The sequence below is a fragment of the Protopterus annectens genome, chromosome 8.part0, assembly GCF_019279795.1.
Source record: "Protopterus annectens isolate FY-2018-M chromosome 8.part0, PAN1.0, whole genome shotgun sequence".
NCBI classification, from domain to species: domain Eukaryota; kingdom Metazoa; phylum Chordata; order Ceratodontiformes; family Protopteridae; genus Protopterus; species Protopterus annectens.
This window is the reverse complement of record NC_056741.1, coordinates 25,835,166-25,848,498: the sequence shown is the minus strand read 5'-3', so window position 1 is coordinate 25,848,498 and position 13,333 is coordinate 25,835,166. Positions and strand designations below refer to the sequence as shown.

The 13,333-nt window shown below is 35.3% G+C and overlaps 1 protein-coding gene across 1 annotated transcript in view; it reads left to right on the top strand.

The window, feature by feature from the left end:
• Window positions 1–13,333, top strand: part of LOC122808625 (tumor necrosis factor receptor superfamily member 5-like) — a 448,756-nt gene that overhangs the window by 114,934 nt on the left and 320,489 nt on the right. Inside the window, exon 3 of the mRNA XM_044079589.1 lies at window positions 6,321–6,446. Within this exon, the coding sequence (XP_043935524.1) occupies window positions 6,321–6,446 (126 nt within the window). The remainder of the gene's footprint in view (window positions 1–6,320; window positions 6,447–13,333) is intronic.

The window sequence follows — 13,333 nt, the reverse complement described above, 5'->3', positions numbered from 1 at the left end:
TCATTTTCCACATTGCACACTATGTCGGGGTTGTATGAAATCTCCTACTTTCTTTAAGAATTTCTCTCCCTTGCTCTTATATTTTATGTCTGACGCATACTAAGGAAAAGCACATGTAGCAAGGTATCTATACTTATCCTGTTATTAACATCCACTGAGTTAATAAAGCTCCTCAGGCTTTAAAGATTCATAGCTCTGCTGTCATTTATACCGGCATTCTTTTCATCTTCTGATGACATAATCCTATTGAACTTTTGCTTAGATCTTAAAGTTGTGTTTGTCTCCAAAGTAATGCATAATTTAAACATCTGGAAATGTGCATTAAGTAAATCAATGGTTATAGAAGTTAAAGGGCCGTGTCATATCTTACTGAGCTAGTCAGTGTTAAGAAATACACAAAAGCATTGACTGATATGTAAAGCGCCCTGTATGAACTAAAACAGTCCACTTAATAATACATGCCTATTATTTTCAAAAATATTTCTGTGAGAAACAAATACACAGTCTTTTGATCTGTGTATACTCAGGAGTCATAAATGTATTGTCTAATTTATTGTAAAACTGTTGCAAAAACAACCGTTTTGGTTGGAGGACCAGGCACAGTGATCATTCTGATGTGTTACCATTTACAACTGACTAATTAGTTGAGGTTTTATAAATCAGGAAATACAATATTGTGGCTGAGTGAGGAAAGGGAAGCACGGGAGGTTTGCCTGAGTCAGGACCTGAAACTCAAATTACATTTTTTAAAAAAAGGTTATATTATCTCTGCTGTTTGCTTATGCCTCACCATGCGCTTTTTAAAGAACGTGTGACACATAACTGTAAGAGCCACAGGAACCAAAGTCTAGGATTATGACATTTTTAATGATTAGATTAATGATGTCCGAGATATTACATTTCATATCTTTACATATGAGGCTGGTGAGACTAATAGTTCTCTAGTTACTAGTGTCTGTGATTGGGATGATGGCTGGTTTCCAGATTTCAAAAATATAACCAGTGGAAAGGCTTAGATTAAAGAGGTTAAGTAGTGATTCTGAGAGGCCATATTTTGTAAGGATAATTGTTCTTAAATTTTGAGAGCATGTTGAAGAATTATTCCATAGACATAATAGATTGTGGGTGGGACTGTAGAGACTGTGAAATCATTATCATTCTGGAAGATTTAAAATTTGTACCTAATTTGTCACCTAGGATATTGGCTATTTTGTTTAGGTCATGTTGGGTGGTATTATTGTGGACTAGCTCGAGACATTGCTGGATGTTAGTGCTTCATTTATCGACATAGTTAAAGCAAGTTCTGTAGTTATTGTTTTGTTTCAGTGGCTTCATTAAGTGCATATTCAGCTCTGAGTTTCCTGATGGTACCCTTAAGCTCTTTGCTAGTCTGCTTAAGTGTGTTCTTAAAGTGGGTAGAATGAAACCTATTATAAGCATTAAGTAATTTCTTTCTGTCATTATATGGTTTACCTGTACGGACATCCCACCACTGGGGCTCATTTTAATTGTCAAATTATATTTATCAATAGCACTATTAAGTCTGAATAGAAGTCAGAGGCTTAGGCAGTGGTTTTAGCACTGGGGTCTGTGAGACGAGAATTATACTAGAATTTAGTTAGGTCATCAAGCAACAAAAGAACATTTTCTTTTGAGAAATCGCTATAGTGGCATTTGTACAGGATGTACCCCCACTTTTAAAGGAAAGGGAATTATGATCTGACCTGATGAGTGAAGATAAAATGGAGATGTGGAAGAAGAAGCAACATTTATGAATATAAGATCAAAGGTATTTGGGCTCCTGTTAGAATGGATGACAAGTTGTACAAAAGAGTTAGCATTTATAATATCAAGTGTTTGGCATAATTTATTGATGGACAGTTAAAATCCTCCAATGTAAAGGTGTTGGGATTAATAAGATTTCAGCTAGGGCATTAAGATAGCTATATTTTTTCAGAAGGTGACATAGAGGGTGCTCTTTAGCTAGGTATGAAGTGGTAATCTTATTTAGGGTGATTTCAACATCTTAAAGTTCAAATTTCAAATGTGGGAAATGATGAAGCAGTTGTGAAGTGATGATACCCCTGACAAATATTGATACTTCCCTGCCATTGCCTAGGTATGAGAATATAATAGGCACTAAAGTGAGGATTACAGGGAGTGTTTTTATTTGCTTTGAAAGTATGTCTCTGTTGTGGTTCTATGTCTCTGTTGTGTATACACATATAAATGTATTCAGATTGCAGGAGAGCCTCAAGTTCGATCATTGTTTTGGTCAGAAAATGGAAATTCAGCAGAGCTACCTTAATGCATTTTTGAGTTAGTCTTTCCTTAGATGGAACATCCAGTAGATGGACTTTGCTTAAAAAGGCACTATTGGAGCAGCAAAGGCATTAGCCAGAATCTAAAAGCATCTTTACTCCCTTAATGTCCATGGCGGATGTATGCACTGGCTCCAAGCGGCTCTACCACCAGGAAGCTTTCCTAACCATACCCTTTACTGAACCCTGCCATCCACCCTGCCTGTCGTGGAAAGGAAATTGACTCCCTTGTGAAGGACCTGTACCATCCTCTCCCTTGAACTACTGTGCAAACTTAAAGAACTTTTTGAAACTTTCTTAACCATACCCTTTACTGAACCCTGCCATCCACCCTGCCTGTCGTGGAAAGGAAATTGGCTCCCTTGTGAAGGACCTGTACCATCCTCTCCCTTGAACTACTGTGCAAACTTAAAGAACTTTTTGAAAGTATGTGGTATTAGCTATCTTGCTGTTATCCATACCCCTGTTAGTTGGTCAGACCTCCGCTCTGTACCTGGTGCTGCAGCAGCCAACCTCTACCCCTTCTTATTTGTACTGGGAGTCCCTCTATATAGCCTTCCCCTGTAGCCTTTTTCAGCTCCTCTGGTAACTCTTTCCCAGACCCATGATCAACTATTGCTAATAATATTACTTATTACCCAGTCGGCCACCAGCTTGGCTATATTTACCCATATCAATCTCTCACCTGTAATCTAGTACCTTTTCCTCTCCACTGTAGCCTTCCTTCTGTCTGCTTAATAATTTTGTTCTTTCCCTCCTTCCACTATAGTTTTCCTGAAATATTTTCTTGTTTTCCTATTTTCACTACCCTGTGGATTTTTGCCTCCTTACTACTCACTTTCCCCCCTGCCTACTACCTAGTTTTTCTGATTGTTCCCATCCTTCTACTCTCCTTGGGCTCTGTAAAATAAAATAAATAAATAAATAAATTGTTAAGAGAGATGTAGACCATCTCTATCAAAGCAGGAAGGCTCGCCAGACATCTCATCCCATGCTGACACATACAGGCTGTTCTTAGAATGACAGTTATGTAGCCAATAACTAAAGCATTTTCTTGTCTTTGAATGTTGACGTTATTCTCAGTGATGGCAAAATACTTCTCAAGACCAGTTATTTCCCAGCCTTGGACTCATGCATAGATCAATCATATCCTTCTGCATGTTTTTCTGGGTTGAGAGCAGTGATCATTTATCGATACGCAGACCACTACTCAGTCATAATTGTATTTGCCAGGATGGAGGTCTGCACTGATTATATTGTAGTTGGTGCTGGTTTTGCGGTTCTGCTTGTTAAGTGATTTCTTACTCTTCCTGACTTAACTGACTGTGTTACCTTGCTGTTTAAATAGTTATAGGGTGTACCCTTTTCTTGCACTAATATGAGTTGTGCTACGTCTTCTGCATGATTGTGTGCAATATTTTATTTGCTTTGCTGTTAGTTGCTTGGAATATAATACTGCCTTGGTTAACTTGCAGTATTATGGACTGCACCTTTTTAATTCATAATTTTATCTATCCTGTTATAGGTTTCCTCATTTTGTTTGTGAATTATTTAATCTTTTACACATGACACTTTCTTGTTTGCAGTCCCTCTTATATATCGTTCTATTTTTTACTGTCATTACTGATTGCTGTCCTTTGTGCACTCATTCTGTATTTGATTTTCTTAAGTGCAGCACTTTATTTTACATTATCTTGTACTGTTTAGCATGACCTGCGGTAACCTGCAGCATGTTAATTGCACATCTTACAAGGTTTTCCCCTGTCTTTGCAATGCTTTCCATGGATTTTTATGGGATTTTCTGTAGCATGGTTGGGTTTTCTATTTTGGACACATTGTTAATGCACTTGTTGTTTTACATGATTAATGTAAGTTGTGTCATTTTGCCTACTCTGTCACATTATATGGCCTGCTTTTTCCTGGACTGGCTACAGTAGTTTGCTTGTACTGTTAAAGCATATTTCTAGATAACTATTTGGAAACAGTATTTTGCATGATCTGATATTTTTGTGGATGTGCACTGTTCCAGGCTGCACATACTGGATTTTATCATTGTAAATTTGGACCCTTTATAGTACATAATGGTTTATACTGGTTTTGGCAGCATTCATGGTCTGAAGTTTGCTAAAGAATACTTTTTAAATTGTACAGTTATTAATCAAAAGCCACTGTGCATGTTTTACATGTAGTTTATTTCTTGCCCGCAATGTGAAATCCTTCCATAAGCCCTGCAAGAGATGACCCCCTACATGAACAGTCTGGCTTTACCTGACACCCATATGATGAGATCCCCCCCCCATATTCACTGAAGTGAGATTTGGGAGGTGGCATCATATGCAGCCTGAGGGTTGGAATTTTTAGGATGAAGGAGGGGAAATGCTAACTGGGATGAGATATGCATGTTACATCATGAACAACAGTGTCCAAAATGATGCACCTACTCAAGCCCCCCCCACCACCAATTACCAATAAAATAGTAACCTGCTGTCATCTACACAGTATTCACCAGTCTCCACCAGGAACTGTAGAAATGCAAGCATAACGCACAGCATTCTCTCCAGGTGGGCAAACTCACAAAAGCCTCTTCACTCCCAACCACACACCCACTTGGCTCCTCCAGAACCCAATATACTAGTTAAATTTGAGATGACTTTGTTTATTTTGCTTTTGTTTATTGGGTTTGTCTGACTAGGTTTAGTTAGGACCCCTTTTCAGCACAGGTCCAGGGAGAAAAGCTCCTGCATATTATAAACTTTTTAAAACAGGAATTAAGTAATATAGATGACATTTTTAAACAGACATTCAGTAATATACATGAACAGACATTAAACAATATTCATTAAAAATTACAAATATATTTGCTAATTACATTACATTCATATGAGAGTAGACATAACTAATACAGTATAAAAAATAAATGCATTAGTAGATGCTGAACACTGAGCATTTGAAAAGGTGAATTGGTGTGTTTGAAAATAAGGGAAGGAATTGTTAGGCAGGAAATGTTAATACTGTATTTAAGAGGTGGGGTATTAAATCATGTTCAAATGCAATTATTTATGGACATACATTTATCCATCCATAACTCCCTTTTTCCCACATGGAGAGTGATTGTCATCTAGATCTAATGCTCATATGGCTATCATAAGGTTTATATTTGAAATATAGAGGTAAGGTGGCGAGCAGTGTCACAAAATTATGTATATGACAGGGGGAACACTAGTAAAACAATTCAGGTAATGGCGAAGATTGGTTGTGGGGCATAGTATTCTGAGTGGGGAGAAATGGCTTGACAATATGTCACAGTTATGGCACCATCCCTGTGTGCCATAGAGGTGTGTTAATTTTCTAGGAATATACTCGCTGGTATTGTTAGCATAGTCATACCATTTCCTTGTGCTTTTATTTAACATTTCTTTGTCAGGATAGTCCGACTGGACTGCAAGTGTCCATTTTCAGTGGATTCCTGGGGAGGAAAAACTCCATAAATTTGCAGAGAGAAGAAAATTTTACAAGAGAGACATTACAGAGTAGTAACATACACATTGTAGTCAACAATTAGTATACAATAAGAAGATATTCCCCCTTTTGGTTGAAAATACAAGTGTACAAAATATACAATGAGAGTCGATAAGAACCTGGTAGAGCATTGCAAGATATTTCACAACTGAATAAGAGTATATAAATGTTTAAGTTTTCCAGATATACATTCAAACAAATATACATGTAAGAGTATACATACATACATACTTTTACTTTTGCAATTGTATTTACATTATCAAACATTCTGATAACTGAATTACACTGTCATTGGTTTTGATTATTTTTTGCATTATTCTTGATAGATCACACTGTTTTTCTTGCTGTGTTATCTCATTTCACTGTTGCTGTTTATACCTTTTTTTTTACTTAAAACATCATGAATTAAGAACTGTTTGGAAGAGAGCCTGCCAAATGTGAGAGCATGATATAGACTTCTTCCTGTTGTCTTCATTCCAGGTCAGTATGCTAAAACAGACTGCACCTCAACCAATCAGACAGAATGTGCTGCGTGTGGCCAAGGAAAATTCACCTCAAAACCAAACGGCCTGTCCAACTGTCTACGATGCAAAACATGCGAAACTGGTAAGGGACAAGGAAGTAAAGTTGAAACATGAAGGCCAAAGGATGTAAATTGGGTTTATGGGGTTCATAACATTAAACCTGAATATGGGGAGGGACATGGAGTCAAAATATAGATACAGCTGTTAGTTTATTTTAACAGTATTGCCTCACAATGTTTACAGTTTCTGAAACTAATCACAATATTTCACTATCACTTTCTTTCACAACATTTACACTTCATTCATGTAATGTGTCTTCTACAGACACTGAAAAAAAAAAGATTTTCTGCATCCTGTCAAGTGAATACCAACTCTCGCAATGCCCGCAGTACAGACCCTGCATCATTTTTTATGTGGACATTTAGGTTTGTGAACAGATAAGATCCCACAGTATCTCATGGGAGACCTGGAGTTGAGCATACCCAATGGGTACTGAAAAGGAATCAGTACTTATAAGAAATAGAAATAACTGTCATTACTTAATGAAGCACAAGCTGTTAAAACACATAGAAGACATTATCAAGAGTGGAGTACCTGCAGGCCATGATTTAAGGTTGAAAATAAGACCAGAAACTGAAGAAAGTAGACAAAAGACCATAAACAGGCTAAACATCCAGGATTTTTAGCCTGCTAGTAGTCTTTTATCATGATTTTAATGTTATACAGCTTTTGAAAAGGGATATACAGTATGTGGCATATGCCCAAGACATGCTGTTAAGTTCGTACAATACATAGAAGATAAGATTCATCTATTAGCAGCACCCCCAAAACCAAAGAGTACACATTAGTATTTTCTTTGTCATTTCTCTGCATCATATATCCTTATTTTGTTTACCAAGTACATTTCAACTTCTATTACAGCACTTTTCTTAAAATGGAAGCAAATATTTGCCATTAACGCATGCAGTATCACTGTATGTTGTAAGTTTCTGCTTCTAACTTGTTCAGACAGGTCTGAATTGGAAATTCAGATGTTATTTCTTATGGGTACCAATGAAATAATATAAAACATTGATTAAATCCTAAAGTGGTAGTCATATTGCTAGTTAAGACAATCAATTCTCTGAATGCTGATACTCCAAAACCAACTCACTGAAGCCACTTTCATCGGCCATCAGAGTAAGACCTTTTTTTGAAGGGGCAACACTCTTCTACGCACCCTCCCATGTGAGGAGAACACCCCTTCGAACCCTTGACTTGTATAATGCCTACTCCAAGGTCACATAACAGTGAAGTAAAGAGAAAACACCACTGTCAATGAAAATATCTTCACAAAGTTCTCTTTAGTGTAGCACCACTCACTTAAAGAGAGCTTGATTCGTGAGATGCTCCACTGTAAAAGACACATTAATTAAGGATTTGCTGATGTGTGTTTTCTATCATGCAAATGCTTTTTGGATAAGGATTATTCAGTTGCTTAAACAAAAGTATAGCTAAGTAAGTTCTTTGACTGGACAAACCACTGAATTGTCTGTCACTGCATGACTTTTATGAACATTTGTATCCCCTTGCCACGACATTAATAATACATCTCAGTGGTGTGCAAATAAAAAACTTGATGTGACCCCACAAATCCTTCTGCATGTTCTTCTTCCTTTCCTTGTCAGAGTTTTAGTTTACAGGAAGTGGAAGAAGAGATGATTACATGTACGCTGTGTGCTTTTGTACGTGGGCTCTCACCTAAATGTATTAAACTTATTCCTGCTGGCATTGCTAGACCACTTATAAGTCTGCTTAAAATCATTGTTTCATAGGAAATATTCCCTCATTTTTAAATCGTATGCCATTTCTGTGCGCAAGACAGGGTTTAAAGGCTTTTACAAAAGTCACTGTCCTATCTCTCTATTACTCTTTCTTAATAAAGGCTCTAAGAAGTAGTTCAGAGGCAGCTGTCTGATTACTTGAGCATGCAGTTATGTCAATGGCGTTTTCTTTTTATTTTATTTATTATTTGCAAACATGGTAAGTGAACCAGCCTGAAGAACATTTAGAACCAACAAGGCATAGCCAATAATAATACAGTGACGGCACATAAATCAGAAAATAATTTGCTTATGCTTTGTGTATCTGAATGTCACAAACTAAGAACATTCACAGCCAAAAAGGCATACAAGATAATGATACAGTGATAGTACATAAATTATACAATAATTTGCATATTCTTTGCATGTCCGAATGTCACAAGCTAAAGTTCAAGTCCCCTAGTACTGAGCACTGTAGGAAAATTAACTTCAAAGTTGATGAACCTCAGAGGCAAAGGAATATTCTTTTAACCGTAAGGCTGGGTGAGCAGAGTTATTCTGTTTAGAGTCTGTTTAGATGTGTTAGTTGGGGGTTGGGATTGATGTACTAACATAAATCCCTTGAACATTACACACTGGTGTTTGAAACCAAAAATGATTTATAAACACAGTACTTAGTATAATCTAAAAATAAATCTTATCAACTATAAACAGGGATTAATTTATTGGAATACTGTTTTTGACCTAATTACAACATTAAGGGATTTGACAGAGTCACTTGTTTGCTGTTTAAGGCTCTGGAAGTAGACAGCCTTTCTTCTGGACCGGAGGTCTGAGAGTTTGTATACACTGTCCATAAATGTGAGCCATGGAGTTGTCCATGGGTCATGCTTCTCAACCTCTTAGATCAAGAGATCTGGACAAAACCATAAATAATGGGGGGACAAAGGCTCAAAAACAGGGACAATTTATAAACATTGCTCTTATAAACCTAGAAAGTTGATAGAATAACAGGCTTTCCATTAGCATATATTTCCTTTTTTTTTTCTCAAAATTTTTTTTTATTTTTCAAATACATTTGAATGAGTTCCATAGTATTTATACATAACATCTTAAATAACTATGTACACCATTTACATTAGTCTGACACTATAACAGATCTAAATGTATACAGGTACTTTATAAATATGTCCAGTCCATTATCAGAGTATCTGAGCAATTATTGTATACTGTCAATCAGTGATAAGACCTTTCCCCAAGGATTGTTGATAAATTGCTTTGGATAAATTCTTAGTTCTTTAATTTTAATTTCCAACAATGCTGTGGTTTTCAGTAGGTGTAGAAGTCTTCCAAAGTTGGTATTGTGTTTGTATTCCATCTTATTGTTATACACTTCCTTGAAATGCAAGTATAGTGCATACTAGATACATGTTTGACCTATTCAAATGAGGACCTTCTTTCACATTTAATAATACAAGAGCTTTAGTTAAATAAAATGATTCATTAAATAAAGCTTGTAGAAAATTATTAATACCATTCCAAAATGGCTTAAGTTTAACACAATTAAAGAAAATGTGGTTCCAATCTGCATTGTGTACTTGGACACATCTCCAACATATTCCTTTTATAGAAGAACTAATTTTACTGATTCTGTCTGGGGTTAATAATGCTCTGTGCAAGCATTTCCAATTAAAACCTTTCCAGTATTGTGTAAAGGATGTATATTTTATCGATAATAAGATATTTGCTTTAATATCTTCAGTTAACTATACTGAGTGTCCTTTTGTTATATATTTTCCAATATGAGGTTTTGGGTGTTTTATTGTTTATATGTTCATAGGTTCACAGATAGGATATGAACCTATGAACCTATGAGGTTTTGGGTGTTGTTTTATAGTTTATAGGTGTTGTTTTATAGTTTATAGGTTTATAGGTTCATAGATAGGATATGAACCTATGAACTGTATTGAGTGTCCTTTTGTTATATATTTCCAGTATGAGGTTTTGGGTGTTGCTTTAATAGTTTACCAATATTTTGTAAAATTTTGAAATACTGTTTTCCATGTCAAAGTCATTATATATGATTTCATATATGTATTTTGTAAATGTAGGTATTTCTTTAAATGAAGAATTGTAAATTATTCTACTTAAATCTTGTGAATATGACAGAATACTCTGTAACGTTAGCCAGTCCTGTTGTGGAATTTTGTATGTTGTTTGTATTACTTGCATAGCTAAAACTTTTAGTTCTTTGATACATTAGAGCCAACAAACAAATCATTTCTGTTCCCATGAATTAATAATTTCTCTATATATTTTATCTGGAAAGTTCTTTGTGACTATAAATGGTGTTAAAAGATTAAACCAGATTTTTAAATCTATATTTGCATTAATAATTTTCCTAAATGAGTCAATGTAATAATTAATCATACGAGTTTTAGAGGGTTTAGCTATGTTATATTGCATACTAATACATAATATTTCCCATGGCAATTTGTTTTTATCTGTTGTTTGAAATTTTTTTTTTGTAAATCAAATTCATTTATTGATATTACAGTCAGTAATTCTTTTCAATATGCAGAATAATTTGGACTTATCCACTCTGAGATTGTTTTAGATATTGATGCTTTTATATATGTTTCTATATCAAGAAAGTTTAATCCTCCCTGTATCCATGGTCTGATATGATGTATTAAAGCTATTCTGTTTCTTTTGGAAAACCTTAAAAATTTTATTAGGCATGAATCTATTTCTTTAAGTATATTCCTTTCTGGTAACAGTTGTATTGCCAAGGCTATATATACGATCTTGGGCAGTAAAACCATTTTTATTAACTGTAGTCTATCTTCAAATGTTAATGTTATTTTGTTCCATTTTTCCACAGAGATTTTAATTGTATTGATGATATTATTGTAGTTTTTTTAGATTAATTCATTGTTATCCTAAGTCGTAGATATGTTGAGGCAGATTGTTGTTTCCCTATGATGTGACCCCCCCTTAGTCTGCAGTTCTTTTTTTTTAAATAAAAATTCTGATTTTGATTTATTGAAATGGAGTCCTGAAGTCAATGTCTCTTTTGTATTAGATAATGTTAGTAATATGTCATCAGCAAATAGCATTACTATAGAATTGTATTGTTCATAAACATCTATTCCTTTGATTTTTATATTGCAATGAATTGAACAGCAGTCTGGGTAATGTCTGTCCCACCCCACCCCAACCAAGTTGCTTCTAGATGGTATGATAGAAGTCATTATCTATGGCTTCACCAAACTCCTGCTAGAAAGTAGCTGCTACTACCATGAGAAGAAACCTAATATGAACATTCTTATTAGATTGTGGCCTATATGTTTTTTTATGGTTGCTATGGTTGCTTCCTATCATGTAAATGAAGTTAAAAAAACAAGACACAATACAATGAAAAATAACAAGCAAAATGTCCACAAATGTGATGCAGCAACATAATGTAAAATAAATCACAAAGCAATTACAAATGAGATAAAAACAGACACATGCATTAAAAACAGTAACAAACTGAGAAAAAAAAATTAATACAGGGGCCTATATCCTGTACTACTTTCACTGTGGGATCATCACCCTTGCACAGCCAATCTATAAATATACAAATCGTGTTATCACTCTACCTTGCAGTACCTTGAACTTCCAACACAAAAAAGGATAGAGTTTTCTCAACAAAACTCATGATTATGTACTTGTATATGTTAACTCCAGCATAAGCTAATAGAAAGTTACAACTCCAGACTTCACAATGTCTCTGATACATAGTTGATAAGCCATTTTTATGAAATGGAGGAGATTCAAAATTGTTGGACAGCCTTTTGAGTGTAACATACTTTAGGACTGTATTTGAGAAATGCAGTCGGTAACATGACTGGTAAGAATGTTGGTCTGTATTACGCAGGTTTCTGAAAAAGTACAGATGCTGGTTACAGTACTTGTCCTAATAAGAGTTAACTGCTTTCCTATAACTAGTTTGTTGTTGCTGCAGTTTGTTTGTCTTTTTGGCTTTTCCCAGTTAGGGGTCGCCACAGCGGATATCCGGTCCGGTAATGATTGGCAGTCGATTTTTATGGTGCCGAGTTGCCAGCCCAATGCCCAACCGTCAGCGAAGGCACACCCATTCACGCATGCAGTGCTGCTTGCAAGTATTTTTGCCTGGCATAGTAAATGTAATTTTCTCATTTATGCCTGATAATACTGCTAGACTTCCTATGTTTTGCTTGCATGTATTTTCCATGCTTTGTCTCTTGGTGGCAATGCTGACCTGATTTGTGACGTAATCCATCTTTGTGGGTTTGTTTTCATGTGTAATTTTCATAATATGATAACAATTTGAAGTATGGCTAGAAAAGTAGTATTAAAATACTGTTCAGCTTTACTCATGTTTGAAAGTCACACTCTAGGAGACGAGTCACTTGACACCATGAAATTCTCCAATAATGTGTTGGTGTTTTTCTCCACTTTTTTATATGGAGATTGTCACATTTTTTAATGCAGTGTGTGGACATGTGCCACATAAGAAGCACTGTTGAGTGGTCACTAATGTTACTGATTATGATGCTAGTGGCTATCATATTTTTGGAGTGAGTTTATTAGAATCTCATGTTTTTTTAAAACACCATTTTGGTTTGTGAATTCAAGTCAATAAAGTGAAGACCTGAGTATAGGTGACAAGTTTTTTTTTTGTATCTAAAGAAATTGCAGGATCTGGATTCCAGTGTTTGTTGACATCACAAAAGATGATAATGCCAGTGTAGAGATTGCTGTGAAATTAGTCCGGTGATGTTTCAAGTAATTGCTTGGCAAATTTGAAGAGGGAATAATGTGCAGGATACAACTAGTGTGGTATCCATATGTTGATAATAATTATTTGTCTTCCTTTATCCCGGGGGGGAGTAAAAATTTAGAAAGCAAGTGAGATGGTTGTTATCACGTACAGCTACTCCTCTGGTTCTTTTCTGCATTTTTTTCTGATTATATACACAAATAAACAAATACTTCATTAAATTAGTGATAAGGTTTCGTTATTAGCATGTGTGACCATACCCATCAACTGTCCAGATTTTCACAAAATGTACAGATTTTTGCTATCATATTTTTGGTCTATACCTCATAAAACTTGTGTTTTTCTGGCAAAATCATTGAT